The sequence below is a fragment of the Eublepharis macularius genome, chromosome 19 (assembly GCF_028583425.1).
Source record: "Eublepharis macularius isolate TG4126 chromosome 19, MPM_Emac_v1.0, whole genome shotgun sequence".
Classification (NCBI taxonomy): domain Eukaryota; kingdom Metazoa; phylum Chordata; class Lepidosauria; order Squamata; family Eublepharidae; genus Eublepharis; species Eublepharis macularius.
Genome location: NC_072808.1, coordinates 22,299,842 through 22,322,764, shown reverse-complemented (window position 1 = coordinate 22,322,764; position 22,923 = coordinate 22,299,842). Strand labels below are relative to the sequence as shown.

Genomic DNA, 22,923 nt, shown 5'->3' with positions numbered 1-22,923 from the left:
AACTGTTGACCCTTTCCCATCTTATCCTATAGAGTGCCACAGTCAGGTCACAACCTACTCTTGTGCCTTTCACAACTGTGCAATGAGCGCTCCCCCCACCCACCCCCCATGCGCACAATCTCTTCCTTGCCAGCATTTCAAAGAGTGTTTGCAAGAAGTTCCTATGAAATCTTGGGGGGGCCTGGGGGGCTGTTTTGTGTATGGCCATTTGATTATTTAGAGTAAGGTGCTTTGGATTGATTTGTGGCTGGCTGGCTGCCTTGATCTCTGATATTTAGACATGTTTAGACATAAATAAAAAAGTAAGGAAATGAAGTCTCTCACCCTACCACAGCTAATAATATGACTCTTGGGGACTCAAACGAGCAGGAAAAGAAGATTCAATGTCTCCCCCCTTCCCAAGCCATAACCCAGTCCAAATCCCCTCCCCCCAAATTGCTTTTTATTGTTAGAAAATATCATGGATCTCCTAAGTAATGTATACTTCGATCCTTGATGAGAACGGGATCTCTGTCATTTCGGTTCTAATACACTGGCCACAGGAATGCTCTTTACACATCCTGGAAGAACAAAGCAAGGCTGGAATGTGCTTTCTAACATTTTTGCCAGAGCCCTGGCTGCAATATCCTCTCTCTTTGGCCATTTCCACACGACTCACCTTCATCCGGAACGCTGAGGAACATCGCGAAAAAGCCGCAGAAGATGGCGTCTTCTTGCGCGACATCGTGCAAAACTCGCTCGAGAAAACACTATCTTCTGCGTTTTTTCACGGCATTCCGCTGTGTTCTGGATGAAGGTGAGTAGTGTGGAAACGGCCTTTCTCTGGACCCGTTGTTTCTGAGTAACTCCCAGGCAAAATGATTTTTATGTGCCTCTGTCATTTCAGGAGCTGAACAGCATGTGTTTGATGTGAGTGTTTGGCCAGAAAATCCGGTAGTGGAGCATGGAGGATCTCTCTGGCTGAACTGTAGTACCAGCTGCTGGGAAACTGGTGCCAGGGGAGGTTTGGAGACGTCGCTGATCAAGGAAAGGGGAGACAATGGGAGCAACTGGGCAGTCTTCCAGCTGGTTAACATCACCGAGTGGGCGTCTTCCCCGGAGTGCTTCTTCAGCTGTGATGGGAAGCATAAAACTGTGAGGGCAAACATCACGGTGTATCGTAAGTGGCTACCAAATATTTGTTATTTCTGGATCCTTTCCTTTTTCCAGGGATCTTGGAGATACTTATCCGTATCCAGTCTTCCATCTAGACAACACCCAGGACCAGATCTCATTAGCTTTGGAGCAGAGTCAGGGCGAGATATTTTTGCTGCTCCAGATTAATGGCAGCGTGTGATATACCCCAGGATCCACTGGGATACAACTTGCTGGTCCTGTATTGGTACACACGCTCCGAGAGTTGTGCCTTGGCAAAGGATCCTGGAGAGAGCGCATCTCTGCCTGGCCACTGCTTCACGGCACCCTGAAAGTAGCACTTCCAAGGCATCCTATCCTGTGTGGCACACTCACACAGGAATGGCAACTAGCAGCGGGTAGGGGTGAGAACTTACTGGTTTGCAGGGGGCACTTGCTAGTAACATCAGATGTGATACACTGACATCACTCCCTGTGCACACAAAAGTGACATCAGAGCATCACCAGGGACTCTCTGGTATTTGGGCAAAACTCTATGGTTTTAGACCCAACACCAGAGCATCCCTAGTGTTCCCCAGTGACACACTGATGGTACTTCGGGGCACACAGGAAGTGATGTCAGCAAGTTGCCAGTGATGTAATGATGTCACCAGCAAGTCCCCCCCTTGTGACTCAGTAACCCCCCCTCCCCATCTGCCAGTTGCCGTTCCTGTGTGAGTATACCACAAATTCCCACTGCTGTGGCAGGAAGCATGGGAATTCCTTGCCAGTACTGGGGGAATAGGTATTGTTGATCAGAGTTTGGACGGAAGGCTGTCACTTTAACAGTCTATATGCTTTGGATTTCCATTTCCTGTGTGTGTGATTTCCACACCTTCATATAGAATCAAATCTCAGTATACCTGCATGTATTTTTCCAGGGGTTCCAGAGCTTGTAGAGCTGGATCCGGTGCCAGTGATGGAGGTGGGAGAGAACTACACCTTGACCTGCCGGGTTTCCAGCGTGGCCCCCATCCGCAACCTGTCTGTGGCCTTCCTCCAAGGGGGGGAGAGACTGCACCTGCAGACTTTTGAGAAGCACGCTGCACGCGAAGCCAGTGATGTTGTGGTGACCCACATTGTAACTGCTCAGCAGGCTGACCGTGGGGAGGAAATCAGCTGCCATGCGGCCCTGGACTTGCGGCCGGAAGGGCAGCTCTTTGGACAGGCCTCCCTTGCTAAGCTCCTAAATGTATTTGGTGAGTTGTTTCATGCTCTGGAATCTCAGGTCTTTCCCACCAAGGGGCATCTTTTCCTTGGTGTTAAAAAAAAAATCCTATGGCATGAACTTCATGGTAAACTTGTCAGAAAAAAGTGTAGATGCTTCTGTAAGGATGATTTGTATGAATCAATGTCCCGGTATGGTGGTGGGGCCCAGTTTAGGCTGGGCTTGTAAAAAACACAAAGTTGCAGGCTTTCCATTTGCTCGCCCATGGCGCATAAACCCCTGGCCTCAGCTACAATCCCCTGCTCTTTAGAAATGGGAGGGGGCAGACAATGGACTCTACAGTTAAGCTCTAGGAGGCCCTGTATCTCGGTCAGGGAGATGGGCAGGCGTTCGACAAATTTCAGGCCTAATTGCTGATATAAAAATCCCCATGGCCTCGTTGTGGCCGGCAGTGGGAGCTCCCTGCTCCTGATGTGATTCACAGGTGCGCATGGGCCTGATTCAGATCCAAGGGTTCCCAACTTTGGCTTGGAAAAGTCCTGGAGATTAGAGGATGTCCTGGGGGGACTGGAGCTTAGGAAGGTGAGAGAGCTCAGCAGGAAATCCACAGCTGGAATTTCCTCCGGAGGATTGATCTGTGTAGTCAGGAGTTGCCAACCTGCAGATGCAGCCTGAAGTTCTTCCAGATTGATAACTGATCTTCAGACTACAGAGATCAGTTCCCCTGGAGAGAACAGCAGCTTGGGAGGGTGGGCTCTATGCCGTCAGATCCTTGCTGAGTTCCCTCCCCTCTCAAAACTGTGCCCTCCCCAGGATCCACCCCCAAATCTCCAGGAATTTCCCAGGCAACCTTACTTCCAGGGCTTTTTTTCAGCTGGAACACGGTGGAATGGAGTTCCAGAGCCTCTTGAAAATAGTCACATGTCTGGTGGCCCCGCCCCCTGATCTCCAGACAGAGGGGAGTTGAGATTGCCCTCCAGGGCCACCAGACATGTGACCATTTTCTCTGAGGGCAACCCACTGAGTTCCACCACCTCTTTTCTCAGAAAAAAAGCCCTGCTTACTTCTAATTGCAGGGGACCTCCCAGGCCCGCCTGGAGCCTGGACAGCCCTATATTAGGATACCAGGGGGCTTAAGCCCCTTCCCCTAGATTGTTTTTCAGACCTGAAATGGCCCCAGGGAGCTATAGGGAAATGTGCCTCAGGTGCCAAGTGGGAAATGGGGGTTGCTGCGCTGCCAGGGTGAGAAGGTGGGGGGGGGGGCTGTCAAGATTCTCTTCCATGTTGTGCTTCTGCTTTGATGCAACAGAGGGGCACAGCCAGCAGCAAGATGTGCTGTGCATGGACGCTGTCCCCACTGGGGTTGCCAACCTCTATGTGGGACCTGGAGTTCTCCCAGAATTACAACTGATCTCCAGATTACAGGGTTCAGGCATCGTCAAAGGGCAGACCCTTGATATTAAGTGAAGCCCCACTCTAAGGTTCTGCCCTCCACCGATACTGCCTCTCCAGGAATTTCCCAGGCTGGCATTGACAACCCTAATCCCCAGTCGCCTCTGTCCTGCTTGGTGCTGCTTCCACAGATGGAGTGGCTTTTTAATTTATTTTATTTGTCATATTTATATCCCTCCCTTTCTGCAAGCGGGCTCAGGGCAGGTCCCAACATCATAAAACCACAGTTTAAAATACAATAAATAACAATAAAAATCATAAAAAATAAAATCAACAGATCTCATTAGACAGCGGAGCAGAACAAAACAGGCAAGGGACCCACAAGATAGTTTGCCAGCTCCTCCACCGCTCTCAGAGGCCTGGTGAAACAGCTCCATTTTACAGGCCTGGCAGAACTGTAATAAGTCCTGCAGGGCCCAGGTCTCCGCTGAGAGAGCGATCCACCAGGCTGGAGCCAGAGTGTTCCACCCACCCCCATGTGGAACCATCCCTCTTCCTCCCAAGCTCATGCACGTGGCATTTCTGAAAAGGGTGGCATGAGTGTGCACCGGGTGCAGTCCTCACTCCCAGAGCGCATAGGCACTGAAGTGCACCAGCCCATTCCATCCTCCAAATGACATCTCTGGCAAATACAAGATCACTTCAGAAGCAGAACGGGCTGCATTATCTTCTGTACAAGCTCTGTAACAGCAGAAAGAAACATGTCTGTTTTCCAAAGAGTCCTCCTCCTGTTCATTCAGTTTGGAGCTAACAACAACAATTAGATTTCTATATCGTCCTTCAGGACAACTTAACACCCACTCAGAGCTGTTTACAAAGTGTATTGTTACTATCTTCTTGACAATCACCCTGAAAGGTGGGTGGGGCTGAGAGAGCTCCGAGAAGCTGTGACTGACCCAAGGTCACCCAGCTGGCTTCAAGCGGAGGAGTAGGGAATCAAACCTGGCTCTCCAGATTAGCATCCTGCCGCTCTTAACCACTACACCAAACTGGCTCTCAAATGGCTGGACTGGTGCCATGAGGAGCTGCTGGGCAGAGGTGCCCTGGCTCATTCTGCCTTTGGGACTCTTTGCAGCTATCCTGAAAGGAAGTGGCAAAGGTGAGGGGATGAATTAAAAGCCCCTAATAATCCAGGAGCTCTTTTGCTCCCTTTCAATTTCATAGCCTTCCATTCATTATCAATGTTTCAAGGTCTCGGGAGCTGTTTGTGTAACCAAGCAATTCTCTGCAGCTGGGGATGAATGTAAAAGAACAGACCATTTCAATATTACCATTCCTCCGTCTTCCATCTTGCGGCTCCTTTGCACCAGCCAGAACAAGGTTCCTAGAATAAAGTATCTAGCCGCCCTTGTTCCTCCCCCCCCATCACCACCAAATCCCGTTCTGTGCTCAAGAATAGCGTTCTTCTGCCAGTGGGCATGCAGGAAATATGTAGTGATTATAATCCCATTAGCAGGAGTCTATTAATAGCTCTGTGACAGAGATGTTGCTTATTCCCTTCAATCTTTTTTCTCTGGGAGCTCAGGGCTGTTGTAATGAAGCTTGGAGGGTTGGTTGACTCACTGCCTTTGTTCTGGTGCCCAGAGACTGCCTGCCCCCAATCTCACCTGGACATTTTTATGCTGCTGCAAATGCTTCTGACCTTGAACGAAAGGGAGGAAATGAACAAACGGCCTTTTCGACAGGGCACACACACAGAGGAAATTTTAAATCCCCAAGTATTATTTCTTTGCTGCATTTGATCTGTTGCCCTTCCTAAAATGCTAAGGGCAATTTGGAGAAATAAATACGCAGCGTCATTGAAACCTAGTAAATCAAGTATATTAAAACAGCAACAAAAAGGAGAAAAGCAGTGGTGGATTATCAAGCCATTTGTACCCTGTTCCAGCTGTGGCTGCTCAAACAGTTGCACACAGTTGTGCATATGGGTGCATTTAGATTGGTATTCCAGAGTTGCCACCTCCAGGTTGGAAAATTCCTGGAGATTTGGGGATGGAACCTTGGGTGGGCAGGGTCTGGGGATGAAACTCTGCAGGGATGGGATGCCACATCCTACAAGTAGAAAAGAACAGTAGCTCCAATAAGACTAACAAAATTTGTGGTAGGAGATGAGCTTTCGTGAGCCACAGCTCACTTCTTCAGATACAGCTAGACGGTGAGTCCATCTGTCCTTATATCTTGGAGAGTGGAGTGATAGCAGAAGCCGAATGATAATAGCAGGTGAATGACAATGGCATCCATGATTAAACAGGGTGGTGTATGCAGAAGGGTAGAGGGCGTGGAGAAATTAGCATTGGTAATGAGACAGGAAGCCTGTGTCTCTACCCTTCAAAACATCCATTTTTTCCAGGGGAACTAATCTCTGTAGGCTGGAGATCAGTTGTGATTCTAGTAGATATCCAGGCACCACCAGATGTACATTAACTGCACACCTGAACAACATGTCCTTCAGTGTGATGGACATTGGAATACCAGGTATTCTAATACTGATCAGGTCATGCTGTACAAGTGTGCAGCTAATGTACACCTGTTGTTCCCAATTCAGCACAGGACACATGATGCTTCCATGCACAGACCTCCTTCACTGGACTGGAGCAAGAATGAACATTTACTTTTCTATCTGCAAAGCTTTATTTTCATTGTTGTTAGGTTGGAGGAACATTTTATCAATTTGTTTCTCCTATATAGTCTGAAATGGTACAGCCAGGCACAGTAAGTAAGTCACCAGAGTGGGCACCCTGGAACACTTGGCTGAAATTCTCTGCCATTCCTAGCTGGACACGTGAACGTGGAACGTGTTCCCTGTTGACAAGCAGCTCTTCTAATAAAACATGGCTTTTCCCTCCAGTATGAACAGGGGCGGCGCAAGGGTTTACCACGCTCGCGGCCAGCCGGCCGAGCGCCCCCACACGCGCATGAGCGCGCGTGCGCGCACCAGCCTGCATGATGACGTTATGCGTGATGTCATCACAGGAGCGCACGCGCCGCCACCGGCCCGATTGCTGCAGCGGGCGGCCTCCGAGCTCTCCCGCTTGGTTGCCTGCACCGCCGCAGATGCCTGCCCGCAGTGGCTGCGCCTGGCCGGGGGCTTGTGCTGGTGGCGGCAGCAGCGCGGGGTGGGAGGGATAGAAGGCTGGTGCTTTGTGGCGCGCGCTCCCGCCTGCTGCGCCTCCTCCGGCGCTCCCTCCGGCACCCCGCGCCTGCAGCCACTACCTACCTGGCCTCAATAGGCCCGCCGGCCCTGAGTATGAATCTTGGGACAGCAAATGGGTGGGGGTGCCTCTAAAAAAGTATAGGAATGGAACGGGAGGAAATTGATCCCCTTCTCTTTTAAAGCACCAGCAAGCGGGAACCACGTATGGGTGTATAGCTAATGGTGGCAACTGAAGGCTGCAGACTTGCTGGCTAGTTAGAGAGAATTTTCCTCCTCAGGATTTGAGGGGGCTTCTTGAAGGCTGATTCTCTTGCTCCTTCCTTGGCTCAGAAAGAGTTTTAGAACCTCTGTACTCAGACCGTGATTTTGTGCAGGCTTCTTTCTTACCGAAAAACACATAGGCAATTACCACCATAACCAGCTCACTCATTGCCACCTGCTCCACTCCTGATCCTGGCCTGGGCTTCCTGCCACAACACACTCTCTGGAGGTCTGGCTGCCTCATCTGGGCTACCCTCCACAGCAGCACCCTCTGGTGGTGCACTGTGGTAGGAAGTGAGTTGTCTTGAATACGCTTAGCCTTTTATATAGTAGGATGCACCTTTGGATGAGTAGAGTCTGCAAGGTGTGTTCTTGAAAAATTTCTTGAAACGGGAGCAGCTGGCTCCTCGTAGAGCACAGCTGCCAGAGCAGTCCTCATTCATCTACAAAGGAAATAAAAAAGAGACAAGAAGGTTTATGACATTTCTGTGCATTTTGACACTACAGCACTTCTTAACTATGCCTTTGGACTTATTTATGAAGGTCACCTATATGGCATGATTTTTGTACTTATGACTCCTTTTTCATATTTATTGTATTTATGACCTTGTATATTCATTGCCTTTGCATTCTGCACTTTAACACTTATGTAATTGTATTGAGGTCTAAACGAAAGAATTTGGTAACTGCTAACGAATAGGTATTTGTAAGTATATGTGAGTACTTTACATTTGACTTAAAGGATTCTTTTATGTTAATAGATCAAGATGGGTAGCTGTATCTGAAGAAGTGAGCTGTGGCTCACGAAAATTCATACCCTACCACTAATTTTGTTAGTCTTATAGGTGCTACTGGACTCTTGCTCTTTTAATGTTAATGTTATTTCTGTTTATTTTCATGAGTGAGCTGGTTACGGTGGAAATTTCCTTCAGTGCTTTTCCATAACTCTCCGTTTGTTTCGTTTCTTCCTTACAGCATTCCCAATGAATCCCTGGCTCCAGATCCCACCCCATGTAGAGGCTGGTGGTGAAATGACTGTGGAATGTGATGTGATGGGAGTTTTTCCTGCCAAAGATGCCCAGTTTGACCTAACCTTCATGGGGACAAGACTGAACTTCAGTGTAACTGTGTCGGAGGATACAGCCAGGGCTCAAGCGCGGGTGTCTCCTCTGAATGCGGGAGAGGAGAAGCTGAATTGCACCGTATCCCTGGGGCCAGAGATCAGATCAGTGGTGGAACCAGTGAATGTTTACAGTAAGTAAGCTGGGGTTTCCAGAGATCTGTGGCTCACGAGGAGCGTGTATTCTATGAGAGATAGGGTTGCCATCCTCCCGGTGGGGCCCGGAGATCTCCTGGAATTACAGCTGATCTCCAGATGGCAGAGATCAGTTCCTCTGGAGAAAATGGCTGCTTTGGAGGGCGGACTCTATGGCATTCTACCAGACTCCACCGCAAATCTCCAGGAATTTCCTAACCTGGAGTTGGCAACTTTGAGATGACGGGGTTACACACTAATCATTGGTGGATTCCACAGCAGGTATGAAAAGAGGGGAAAGACTAAATTGTGGAAATGTATTACTGTCTATGGCGTTTATTCAATTTATTGCCTCTTGCCATTATGTTCCTGAGGAATTTTCCTTTCTCTTTTAAAACTTACTTTATTTTTTGTAACATCCACCCTGATGAAGAGTTCTGGTGAACTTGAACGTTCACAAACCGTTATGTATCATTTGGTTGGTCCTAATAAAAGGCATTAAATGGACTGTGTTTTGTTTCAAACAGCACCTGCCACATAGCAAGCTCCTTTGGGAACAGAGAGGATTTTTGTGTTAGGGTATGATGTAGGGTTGCCAGCTCCAGGGTGGGAAATTCCTGGAGATTTAAGGGGTGGAACCTGAAGAGGGTTGGGTTTAGGAAGGGGAGGTGCCTCAGCGGGGTATAATGCCATAGAATCCACATTCCAAGGCAGCCATTTTCTCCAGGGGAACAGATATCTGCGGTCTGGAGATCAGTTCTAATTCTATGAGATCTTCAGCCACCACCTGGAGGCTGGCAACCGTAGCATGATAAGATGGGTCTACTGTTCAAAGGAAGGAGAAAGTGAGAAATCTCATGGCATAGACCCAATTGCTGGTTGCACCTAAACTAGCTCCATGGAACCCAAAGCTAAGCCAAAATTCTGCTGATGTTACATTGATGAACTGTTCATGCGGAAAGGGAATCTGGCCCCTGCACATATCAGAAGCACATGGGTCCATGTACAACAGTTGCATGCATCACATTCCCAAACCATGCAGCTGGCAGGCTTTCACTCCACATGAAGGCAATACCAGCAATAATGTCTGCAGAGGGTTTCAGTTGCCGTTACTTCTTTCCAATTGGCAGCTGAATAGCCACTGAATTAGGCAGTAGCGGCACGTTTACAGTGCTGTCCTAAGCCGAGTTATACCCTGTTAAGCCTGCTGACTTCAATAGAAGCTTAAGATTATGCAGTTAATGTCACATAATGATTATTCTTTAGACTAGCTTCTCAGGTAAGGATTGGTATTTGTAGCTCCCAACTGGGCTGGAAGATATAACCCTTTTTCTCATGCCAATTGCAGGTTTCCCAGCACCTTCCTTGGAAATCCATCCATCTCCGGTCCTTGCAAACAATTCCGTGACCGTTGCATGTGATTCTCTGGCTACCCAGCTACCAAATGTTTCTCTTCTGATAAAAAATTCTTCTGGAGGAATCCTGGCGTCTGGAGATCAGCCCCCTCTGCAGCTCACTCTGCTAGTTCAGGAGGAAGACGACGGGAATGAATTGGTATGCGAGGCAGCGCTGGTGATAGGTGGAAATACCATCGTGAAGCACACGTCGGCCACTCTTAGTGTCTTGTGTGAGTACAGAGCCTCCCTGCCAATAAAAACATTCTGGCATTTAAAATGATATTCTACGGGGTGCAGAAGTATCTCCATAAGGGAGGGTAGCGAACCTCCAGGTAGAACCTCCTGGAATCAGATTTATCTCCAGACTACAGAGGTCAGTCCCCCCTGGAGAAAACGGCTGCTTTGGAGGGTAGACGCTGTGGCATTGTCTACCCTCCGATGAGGCCCCTACCCTCTCCAGGCTACACCTCTAAATAATCAGGAATTTCCTGACCTGGAGTTGGCAACCTTACCATAAACCTATATCCTTGTGTGGCATTATCCTGCGCACCCGCAAACCAAGCTTCATTCCGGGGACGCATTCCCAAAAAGCATTGCGTTAATCTGATGAAAGGCCAGTATCTAGGGTTGCCAGGTGTCCCCCCCACCCCCCGCCCCGGTGCAGGAGCAATCCCTGTGCAATGACATCACTTCTGACACTACCAGGAAGCAACAGCTTTGACCTGGAATCAATTCTTCAGCACTCGGCCAAAAGCATCTAAGAGCCAGATGTGGGCGGGTGGAAGCTACATTCCCAAGTGTGCTGGGGCCCAATTTGCATTGGGACCATGGCACAGAGGGAAGAGGGTTTTCATCCCTCACCCCACGGTACCATTTTCCCAAAATGCTGCTGCTGCTAATATTACTCTCACAATGATAATAATGATAACTGCACATGCACCAGCCAAAAGGGTAAATTATAATTCCAGGGCCATTTGGGGTCAGGAAAATGGCCCAGGGAAGGCTGAATGCCCTCTTTCTCCCTACACCACGATCCTAATCCAAACCAGGCTACAGGAAGTGATGTCACATAGGTCCAGCAATTGCTAGACCAACATGATATCACTTGCAGGTTTTCCTAGAAGTGACATCATGGTGTGTGTGCTGTTGCACCTCCCATATCCCCAACCGCCCCCCCCCCCCGCCACCTTCTACCAGTTGTCTAGCAACCCTAGTTTGGCCTCTGAGCTCACGTGCTCAGATGCTTCAAATGCAAAACCATAGAATCATAGAAATCAAGCAAGGACAGTCAGCCCCCCAGTATCCCTACCTCTCTGTGCATAATATAGTGTTAGCAGAATTTAACAGGCAAAGGGAGAAAGGAAAGCAGGTCATTTTCAGCTTGATGTCTGTCTTGTAGTTTGGCTCTCTGTGGGTGTTGAGTGCTCGTGTCTACCATTGCCCCTGGCTTGCAGCTTCTTTCTCTAGGTCACTCTTACATAGTGTTGCTGCCCACCCCCCCCACCCCGTAGGGGTGGGAGATCCTCTGCTCCCAGCCTCCACCCCCCCACCACCACTCACCTGGCCAGCAGGGGTAAAAGGCGGGGGATCAGGACTCCCAAGGTATGCTCCCAGTGCAGCCACTCCAAATTGGTCAGCCCACAGCTGGGGTACCCAATCCTACAGTGACATTCAGAGACAGGCAGCATTTCCTGCTTACATTATAGCAACCCTTTCGTGATTGCCAGTTTGCTGGCAGAGGCAGTGAGCTTTCTCGACCTCGTGGGAGGACCAGTTCTTCCCAAAACAGCCTCCTGTGTCCCTGTTCTCGTTAGCGAGGCTGATGAAAAAATCTACCCAAGGGCATCCAAATATTCTCCACCATTAAATCTCCTCCCCCTTTATTTTTTACCCAAAGAGAGAAGAGCCCCAACCAATCTGTGTGTTCCCTCTGCGCATTGCAGATGTGCCAGAAATGGATGAATCCACTTGTCCTAGCAACCACACGTGGCTCGAGGGGACACTGCAAATGCTCCACTGCATGGCTAAGGGGAACCCCAGGCCGTCTGTGACTTGTGCTAAAGGCAGCGTGGTCCATGCCACGGAAATGGAGGAGCGGGTCACCCGGAACCACGAAGGCATTTATAATTGCACAGCCTCAAGCGAGCTTGGCTCCAGCACCACAATGGTCAACATTCAAGTGGAATGTAAGTGATCCTCCCATGTTATTTCACAGGAGAGTGAGCAAGTGAAGGGGTCCCAGCTAGTTAACAGAATTAGTTATTGCAGGACTGAACTTAGTATAGCATGTGTCGCATGCAACTGTCTTCAGGTTGAAGATCACAGAGAAGCCAGGGGTGTTTTGTAGCACAAGTCCCCGGCATTTTCCCCCAGTCACAGCTAAATATCACCTCTCTGTTGCAGATGGGCCTCAACTGGGCGAATCTCACTGCCCGAGCAACCAAATATGGGTGGAAGGCAACCTCCAGATGCTTAGCTGCCAAGCTGATGGGATGCCAGTCCCTGAGGTCTCCTGTATGAAAGATGGTGTGATAGCCAGTGTGGAGAGGCTGCAGAATGCCACACAAAGCCATGCTGGAGTCTATCAGTGTAATGCCACGAATGTGCATGGATCGAGCAGCAAGACTGTCACCGTCAGGGTTGAGTGTAAGTACACCGTGTATGTTCCATGAAGGATGCTGTGGTCTGGGGCTGATGAATTTAAGCACAAGGCTGCTGATCCCTGCAACTGGGCATGTGCAAATTGTGACAGGAGCTAGTCTCAGTGCTTCTGATCTCCCCAAATCCAGATGAGGTGGGTGCGGCAGTCTTCCCAGGATGCCCTGCGCCACACCCAGGGCTCAAGCATAAGGGAAACCAGCCCCGGTTTTTAGGGCTAAGCTAGAAGTGATGAATTACACTTGAATGGCAAGTGAACATGTATTCTTCCTCACATGTATTCCTCCTTGTAGTGATCAAGTGCAGTGCAAGTGGAGTGCAAGTGAACAGGGAGGAATACACGTGAGTCTGTTCACTTGCCATTCAAGTGTAATTCGTCACTTCTAGCTTGGCCCTTAGCAAGATCTTCTCAGGCACGGGGGATTATTTTCTTTGCACTGTAGAGTTCCATCTGCTTTTAATAGACTATAAAGTGGTTTTTGTATTGCTGTCCAGACACAGGCGTAGCCTGTGGTTAAGTCATCGTACAGCATTTCAGCTGTAGAATCAATTTTTTTTTCATCTTCCAGATGAGCCTGAAATAGATGATTCCAGCTGCCCCTCTAACTGGAGTTGGCCAGGAGGGACAAAACAAACTTTTATCTGCTCTGCACGGGGCAACCCAGAGCCGACAGTGGAGTGCACTAAAGATGGTGTTGTGTACCACCTTGGAATTCTCCAGCGCATTGCCAGAGAACATGCTGGCATGTATCGCTGCACAGCCACAAATGTACATGGCTCTGTCACTAAAGATGTTAGCATCCAAGTGGAGTGTAAGTGAGCATTGACTGTACTGCAGTTCTGTGACTAGTATAGTAGGGTTTGTGGGTGTGTATGTCATCAAGTTGCAACTAACTTCTGGTGTCCCCTGCAAGGGGTTTTCAAGACATGTGTAGCAGAGGTGGTTGCTGTTGCCTTTCTCTACAGAGCAAGTACTGTAGGGTTTTTAAACTGGCTACGCTTGCTTACATTTTGTTCTGTCTCTGAAAAAGATATTTTCAAAGAAGAGCACTTTCAACCCAGTACAGTGATAAGAAGCAGGGAGGTTTATGATGACATTCTGAGACAGACATGTGGGAGTATCTAAAAAACAAACCCTATTTGGGTTTTAGCCCAATCGCCAGGCTTCATGATGAGCGACTTTAAATCTGCATGCATTTAAATGAATTCACATTGAATGACCTTGCCCTGGGAGGAAGATACAGCCAGCTGAAAGCGCAGCCTGAGTTCCTAAATGCAGTTCTGAAGTGGCAACTTAACATTAATGGGCTGGTGGGTTTTATGCAGAGTTTTTCATCACTGCCAGGAAGGAACCCTGTCCACACACCAGCCTGTCTTGCCACTGAGCCCTTGCATGCTGCAGAGGATTCTGGGAAGTGTTTTAGGTTGCATAACTTGCCCTCTATGGGAACAAGTCACTTGCCCTCTATGGGAACAATGATTCCCAAACCTTACTGTGGCTACACACTTAGGGTAGCCCAGTCCGTGTAACCTCCCAGTGGGAGAGGGTTTGACCTGGCACTTACCTTGCGCTGGCAGTGTGTCTCCTGTCATGCACACTCGCTTGGTGCATCCGTAGTGATGTCATTTCCAGGGATGATGTAATCGCACTGGATGCACAAGCGCTTCTGTGCTCCGTGCGGGGCTGATTCGGCCAAAAGATGTGCGGGAGCATTTGCACGACGGGTGTGATGATGTCACTCCAGGAAGTGACTTTGTTCCCCCCCCCCCGGGAGCATGCACATTACTGGTGGATTGGTGGGCAAGGCGTCAACCCCCCAGGAGTTTGCCCACCACTGGCGAGCACCTGGGAACCCTATACATACTGCAAGGGAAGATCTGTAGCTCTAAGAGAAAGGTCTTTGCTGAAAGCCTGTTTAATGAGTAATGCAAACACACTTTGAAACCACAGGCCTCTCTTCTTGCAGAATATCTCATGTTCTCCTAATGTTACAGATGAGCCAGAAATGGATGAATCCAACTGTCCAAGTAACTGGACTTTGGTAGAAGGGGCTCAGGTTGCCTTTGCCTGCAGAGCTGAAGGGGTACCGCCACCAACTGTTGTATGCACCAAGGATGGCATATTGTACCACCTGAGCCAAGGAGAGGAGATCCCGGTCCAGAGTGGGATCTTCTGGTGTAATGCTACAAACCGCCACGGGACAGCAGCCAAGTCAGTGACCGTTGTGGTTGAAAGTGAGTATTGGATAAGGACTGGAATGACAGAGTATGTGAAACGGTTGACCTGTGACATAAGATGGTCACCACAGCAAGCCAGTTTGATGTAGTGGTTAAGAATAATAGAATCATAGAATCATAGAGTTGGAAGGGGCCATACAGACCATCTAGTCCAACCCCCTGCCCAGTGCAGGATCAGCCTAAAGCATCTCTGACAAGTATTCATCCAGCCTCTTCTTGAAAACTGCCAGTGAGGGGGAGCTCACCACCTCCCTAAGCAGCTGATTCCACTTTTGAACTACTCTGACCGTGAAAAAGTTTTTCCTAATATCCAGCCGGTACCTTTCTGCATGTAGTTTTAGCCCGTTGCTTCAGGTCCTGTCCTCTGCTGCCAACTGGAACAGCTCCTTGCCCTCCTCCAAATGACAGCCTTTCACATACTTAAAGAGAGCAATCATGTCCCCCCTCAACCTCCTCTTCTCCAAACTAAACATTCCCAAGGCCTTTCCTCGTAGGGCTCAGTCTCCAGACCCCTGATCATCCTCATCGCTCTCCTCTGCACCCTCTCGATTTTGTCCACATCCTTTTTGAAGTGAGGCCTCCAGAACTGCACACAATACTCCAGGTGTGGCCTGACCAAGGCAGTGTAGAGAGGGGCTATGACCTCCTGAGATTTCGATGCTATGGCCCCTTTGATACAACCCAGGATTGAATTAGCCTTTTTTGCCACCGCATCACACTGACTGCTCATATTCAGTTTACAGTCCACCCTTACCCCAAGATCCCTTTCACATATACTACTGCCCAGAAGTGTATCCCCCATCCAGTATTTGTGCTTCTCATTTTTGTGGCCCAGATGTAATACTGTGCACTTGTCTTTGTTGAATTGCATCCTATTCACAGCTGCCCACTTCTCCAGAGTATTCAGGTCTTGTTGAATTTTACTTCTATCTTCTTGGGTGTTTGCTACCCCTCCCAATTTGGTATCATCAGCAAATTTAATGAGCAGCCCTTCCACTCCTTCATCCAGATCATTGATCAAAATATTGAAAAGTACCGGGCCCAAAACCGAGCCCTGCGGCAACCCACTGGACACCTCCCTCCAATCTGATGAAACGCCATTGACCACCACTCTTTGAGAGCGGTCCTCCAACCAGTTCCCTATCCACCGAACTGTCCTATAGTCCACTCCACAGTCTTCCAGTTTGCCCATCAGAATGTCATGGGGGACCTTATCAGAAGCTTTACTGAAATCCAGATAAATCACGTCAACAGAGTTCCCCCGATCCAATAAGCTGGTCACTCGATCAAAGAAGGAAACCAGGTTGGTCTGGCAGGATCTGTTAGGAACAAAACCATGCTGACTTCCCCGGATCACTGAGCGGTCCTTCAGATGCTTACAGATTGATCCCTTTAAAATCTGTTCTAATATCTTCCCAGCAACAGAAGTCAGACTGACCGGCCTGTAGTTTCCCGGGTCATCCTTCCTCCCTTTCTTAAAGATTGGGATAACATTCGCTCTTCTCCAATCTTGTGGCACATCTCCAATCCTCCAGGAGGCCTTGAAGACGATGGACAGGGGTTCTGCAAGTTCTCTGGAACTTGCAGAACAGCAGATTAGAGCAGCAGGACTGTAATCTGGAGAGTAGGTTTGATTCCCCATCCTTCAGTCACAGCTCTCTCAGAGCTCTCTCAGCTCCACCCACCTTATTGTTGTGGGGATAATAATAACACACTTTGTAAACAGCTCTGAGTGTGGCATTAAGTTGTCCTGAAGGGACAAATTGAAAGTTATTATTATTGAGAAGCAGTTCAGTGTAGTGGTTAAGAGCAGCAGGACTCTAATCTGGAGAGCTGGGTTTGATTCCCCTCTCCTCCGCTTGAAGCTAGCTGGGTGACCTTGGGTCAGTCACTGCTCTCTCGGAGCTCTCTCAACTCAGCCCACCTCACAGAGGGATTGTCAAGAGGATAATAATAACATACTTTGTAAACCACTCCGAGTGGGGCGTTGTCCTGAAGGGCGGTATATAAATCAAATGTTTTTGTTATCATTATTAGAAAAGGCATAGGTCCTTGAATAGCCTGGAAGTGGCCCGTTACTCGAGGACTCCACACATCTTTCCTTCCCCTCAGTTGAGAGGAAAGGGTGGGGGACATCATGGTTGCCAGGCAACCCTGCTTGCCAGCCTCTGCAAAAGAGACACCTGCTAACAGAGAAGGTCGAAGGAGGGGCCTTTACCTCATCTGACCAGGACACACAATGAAGCTGCCAAGTGACTGTTACGTATTGGGTTGAACTATGGCTTAACAGGGCCTCTAACGCATTCTGGTTCACCTTCCCCCAGCCTATCTGTAGGACTATGAACAACAGGGTGTTCCAAGCTAAGGGGGGAGGAGTGTTGTGTATTGGGCTGAGTTAGGCCAAACAAGGCCTCTAGGAGCCAAGCTACAAGTGAGGCCTGACACAGGTTGGACACTTGTCAGCTTCCCTCGAGTTTTGATGGGAAATGTAGGCGTCCTGGTCCTGCAGCTGTAATGCAGAGCCAAGCTGTAAAACCAGGACGCCTACATTTCCCATCAAAACTTGAGGGAAGCTGACAAGTGTCCAACTTGTGTCAGGCATCACTTGTAGCTTGGCTCTCAGGTAATTGCTATATTGAATGTATTTACTGTTACACACTGAGCTTCAGGTTATCCCAGGGTTCCATATGCCTGCAATTCCCATTGTTTACATTTGCCTGCACTTCACTATCTTTGGTTACATTTGTCTGCACGTTCATTGGGTACTTTCTGGGGGCAGCAGCCAATCGGTCCTGTCCAATAAAGACCAATCAGTGGCCTGCCCAGGGATTTTTTTCTGGGAAAACAGGTGGTGGAACTCAGTGGGTTGCCCTCGGAGAAAATGGTCACATGGCTGGTGGCCCCGCCCCTTGATCTCCAGACAGAGGGGAGTTAAGATTGCCCTCCACGCTGCTCAAGCAGCGCGGAGAGCAATCTCAACTCCCCTCTGTCTGGAGATCAGGGGGTAGGGCCACCAGCCATGTGACCATTTTCAAGAGGTGCCGGAACTCCATTCCACCGTGTTCCCGCTGAAAAAAAGCCCTGGGCCTGCCTATCTTATACATTGTATATAGTTCATGCCTTGTTTGGGCTAACTCTGCCCAATGCACAACACTGACTTTCCAAAAGACTCCACTGTGGTTAGTAAAGCTTTATGGATTCTTTACTGGATTCTTTGTCAGGAATGAGGTACAAGCAAGTATCAAGCCATCCACAGGCTAGCATCCCCCCCCTTTCCTAGAGGATGGCTAATTCCGCTGGAAAACATCTACTCAGGGGGTGACACAGCACAGCTAGACTGTAACAGATAACTGTAACATCCAGACCAGCCCTCAGGCATGAGTATGGCAGATGCTGCCAGTATTTGACACCGATTCTGAGGGAGACCATTGATCCATCAAGGTCACGATTGGCTGCTCAGACAGGCAGCTGCTCTCCAGGGCTGCAGGCAGAGGTCTCACACATCACCTACTACCCGGTCCTTTATAACAGGAGATGCCAGGGATTGAACCAGGGACCTTTCCCACTGAGCCACAGCCCCTCCTACACAGTAGGATTGCCTGCTTCATTTCATTTCATTTATTGGACTTTTAGCCCACCCTCCCCACAAGCGGGTATAGGGTGGGTCACAACAGGGTATAAATACATTTAAAACATCATAAGACTAGATCATCCTAGCAAGCATAAAATACCATGAGATATACACGAAAAAAATGATATTCCCAAGATGGCGGCCCCTACCAACCGCCCCAGCCAATAGTGCATAGACAGGAGAGCTCTTAAAGGGAAGGGAGGGAAGGGGGAACAGCCATTCTGGTCACCTTATGACTCTGGGGTGGGGGGAGATGACTATACTTCTGCCATTGGTGGGGGTGGGGTGAGATGCTGAGATAGTGGCTTGGCTAAGGGCCTAATGGAGGAAGGGGCCGAATGTGAAACTTCCTCTTTTTACAGTGTAGTACACTTTGTACACTGTCATTTTTACAGTGTAGCTTGATGAAGTAGCCTGTTGAAGTAAAACACTCACCAAAGAATATAACCCCACTAGAACCCCTACAAAATTCAATTTTGAAAATCCCTTTTTACTCCTCACTCACCGGTATTAAAGTGTACAGAGCCTGTGAGATATCCTGAGAGCTCACTGCCAGCCGCTTGGGAAGCTTCTCCATTTTCTCCATGGAAGCAGGAATCATAGAATCACAGGGTGGGAAGGTACCTCTAGGGTCATCTAGTCTAACCCCCTGCACAATTCACAAATACCACCCCGCCCTCCCCATACACACAGAAGATGGCAAAACCCTGTCATGCATCTCTGGAGCATCTCCAGAACTGGACAGATATCCACTGATTCTACACCTCTGGAGTCCCCAGCAAGATTCAGCTATTGTGTAGTACCTCTGATAATACTGGGGTGCCTGGAATCATGGTGGAATCCATTTGAGAGTGGGGTTTTCTCACCATGGAGGCTGGGCCAGCGCAAGTCTCAACTCCATCTAGTAAAGGATTATGGAATGTCTTTGTGCACCGTCATTCTGTGCTTCCCTGCCTCCTTGTGACCATCAACCGGTCAACTGGAGCAGGTGTGGGAAATGCAGAATTCTGAATTGGGCTCTTCCATGGAGACTGAAGGGAACCTCCACATTCAGGGGCAGTCAACCTCTGAATCCCAGTGACTAGCAGGGTGCATCAGAGGAAGTCCGGGGTTCGATGCCCTGTTTGTTGACCCTGCAGGGGAACTTTTTGGTCTCTTTGTGGAATAGGTGGTTCGTCCAGATGGACTGCTGGTCTGATTCAGCAAGGCCCCTCACGTTCCTATATTCTTACCCGATGTGTGGATTGGCATAGGCTGCCCATCTCCTGTCGTCTTCCTATCAGTGTTAACAGGGACCTTCTTCTGCCCCTGTGTTTCAGCCAAGCCTAAGATGGATGAGTCCACCTGCCCCAGCAACCAAACCTGGCTGGAGGGATCTTTGCAATCCTTGGCCTGCAAAGCCAACGGGACTCCCACCCCACTTGTCCTTTGCTTTAAGGAGGGAGCTACCGAGGAGATCCATCAAGAGCAGAATGTCAGCAGGAATGACTCAGGGGTCTACGAGTGCACGGCCATTAATGGTCACGGGACTCACAGGTGGACAGTGACTGTGCAGGTGGAATGTGAGTCAATTGGTTTTAGAATGAGCCCGTATTTAAAACGCTGGCGGGCATCTGTATGCAAGGCAGGCAGTTGGTGATGTTCACATCCTATCCCTAAATGTCTTTGTAAAAGATGCCCCCCTCTCAGCTAGCTGTTAGTTGAAGAGGGTTGCAGCACATCATGGCCAGACTCTGAAACTACCAAGCCCTACCGGACTCTGTGGGGCTTTCTTTTGAGTCAATATGCATAGAATTCAGTAGGCTGCAACATGGGTTTGGAGATGGTGGGGTGGGATGGGATAAGCTTGCTGATTGTCCCATCTGTGGGATGCATACACGATCTGCTAAGGAGAACTTTCCATAAGATCACGAAGTCCAAAGTTTAAAATTGCCAGTGATGGTTGAGGAGTGGGGTAGGTCAGCCACCTCACCAAGGGCTATGAATTGTCTCCAGGGTCTCCACCCTGATCAGAGTCAGCTGTACAATAAAGTTGGTTAGTCTTAAAGGTGCTACTGGACTCTTTTTGATTTAGCTCTAAAACTGGTGCTTTAAAAGCCTCAGAAGATAATTTTGCTGATAGTGAGAGACATGGATGGAGGAGGGGGCTCCTGCACCCCCTAGTCTTTTTTTATAAGCCTAAAGAGCCCCCAGTGGGAAGCATAACTAGGTTAGCTGCGTGTGGAATAGTCCAAGCAATCACAGGAGCCCTTGCCTCATCTGTGCCACCCCTGGGCCAGTAAAACCCGTTTCTGGGGCTTTTTAAAGAGTTAACCTTGGAGCTGATGTGTGACTTGGGTGAACATGACAATTCATACACAAAGGCATCACCCTAACTGCCTTACTGGTTAGACTGTCTGTACAACACAGGCAGATCCTATGCACATACAAGTTGTGCGTGCCTACATCTTCTGCCTCCATGAAGCCGGGGCAGCATGCTCCCTCCCTCCATCCTCCTACATGTGTTGGACCTTTAGATGCGTATGTCAAATGTACAGGGCTAGTGAGGCTGAAAGAAGAATATGCTAGGGAAAAGGAGCGACTTCAGAATGGGGGAGAAATCTGCACTGCAGCCGGCTCATCCGCTCTTTCTCCTTTCAGATAGGCCCACCATCTCCTTTCTGGCTGTCAGTGCTTCTTTGCCCATCAGAAGGGGAATAAGCTTCAACGTCACCTGCCATGCTGATGGGTCTCCGGCAGTCGTTTACACTTGGAGGGTGCCTCAGGCCTCCAACCTCAACTATGTTGGCTACAACGACACAGTGACTGTAACTGATGCAGGTGGACACAACAGTGGCGTCTATGAGTGCACAGCCAGCAATAAACATGGACAACACCTGAGCCAAGTGGAAATCCAGGTGGAAGGTAAGGCTGCAAGATGAAGAACACCCTTGCAGTGGCCTCTTTGATATAAAGCTGGATAGCGGACCATTCCCCAGAGCTGAGAGTTGGCAAAGAAATGAGTTGGCTAAAGGAGAGGTGGGCAGGTGGCAGAAGCAGGGCTTTTTTTCTGGGGAGAGAGGTGGTGGAACTCAGTGGGTTGCCCTCAGAAAAAATGGTCACATGGCTGGTGTCCCCACCCCCTGATCTCCAGAGAGAGGGGAGTTGAGATTGCCCTCAACTCCCTGCAATCTCAACTCCCCTCTGTCTGGAGATCAGGGGGCGGGGCCACCAGCCATGTGACCATTTTCAAGAGGTTCCGGAACTCTGTTCCACCGCGTTCCTGCTGAAAAAAAGCCCTGGGCAGAAGTATTGCATAGGACTGTACCAAGGTCCTAACTAGATATTACGTGGAGAACTCAAATTCTGATGAGAAGAATGGCAGAAGCTACTGGGTGTTTTTCTAATCAAAGTTACCTCTGCCACCAACTTTTCCAATTATGGGCAAAGAAATGTAGGTAATGAATTCTTTTCCCCTTTAGATAGAAAAAGTAACAACATCTCCTCCCCCTTCCCTTCCTCCACTGTTCTTTGACTCCCAATTGCAGCTTTCCCAACAGCTTTTTAAAAATTATTTAATAAATATTTATTGATTTATTAATAATAAGTTAATAATAATAATTATAATACTAACTGGTCAATACAAAAACTGACAATAACAAAATAAGCAACATGTGCAACCTACTGAATCCCTTTAGACTCTCATCGACGCTAAATAAACATTGGACAGGCATTTAGGGAATTCCCAGACATTAAAAAAAAAAATCAGATCTCAAAAGTATGGGTTTGCTGGAACCACTTCTTGTTTAGCAAGATAATACATCAAAAGCTTTTGATTTAAAAAAAAAAAGCAAGAGAAGACCATGGCATATGCCTGCAGTGCAGAATCTTGGTAACCACGCACTCAAAATAAATAAAGCAAATGATAGAGCTCAGTTACATCAAATATCATTCTGCCCCATTCTAAAGCTGGAAGAACTTTTGCACAATTTTGTTTGGCAAGGATTTGCTGAGACGAGTAAAAAACTGTAAAACATATTATTGTATTTTATTGTGCTGGGGATTTTTTTTACTTGAGTGGCAATCTATAAAGAAATTAAGTTAATCTTCTTCTTTGCAGATCATTGGCTATATATTATTGTCGTCGTTGCAATCGCTGGTGCTGCCATGTTGGTCCTGGGTGGAATGGCGGGGCTGATCTACTACCTCAAATCCACAGCCTGTAAGAAAGGTGAGTATAATGTCCGTGATGCAGAGAATTCTACCGAAGCCACCTGTCTAAACCGTGAGAGGGCCTGTGATGGAGATATCTATGGCATACAGCTTACTAGGACCTGAACAAGTCTGAACAGGTAGATGAGGTGGAGACGGAGGGGAAGGTGGAAGAGTATGTCTGTACAGCTTTGCCGTTGCTGCTGTCCTCTCTGGCTTTGAAGGAAAAATGCCAGGACCACACAGATCTCCGCTTCACTGTGGAATGAATCATCAGCTCGACACTCTATTGAGAGTTCTCAGGATGGAGCGCCAATTTCAGCGCCCAGCGACTGTGTACTAGCC

General features: G+C 48.6%; 1 protein-coding gene across 1 annotated transcript; it reads left to right on the top strand.

Annotated features, from left to right (window-relative positions):
• Positions 1-867: 867 nt before the first annotated feature.
• On the top strand, positions 868-22,704 carry ICAM5 (intercellular adhesion molecule 5; the record flags this gene model as incomplete). Its single annotated transcript, XM_055003879.1, has 11 exons — positions 868-1,159; positions 2,055-2,372; positions 8,184-8,462; positions 9,812-10,090; positions 11,804-12,046; positions 12,264-12,506; positions 13,088-13,330; positions 14,514-14,753; positions 19,707-19,949; positions 21,028-21,291; positions 22,487-22,704. Coding segments are annotated over 11 exons (2,862 nt in total), but the record flags the coding sequence as incomplete, so codon positions are not given.
• Between the last annotated feature and the right edge of the window lie 219 nt (positions 22,705-22,923).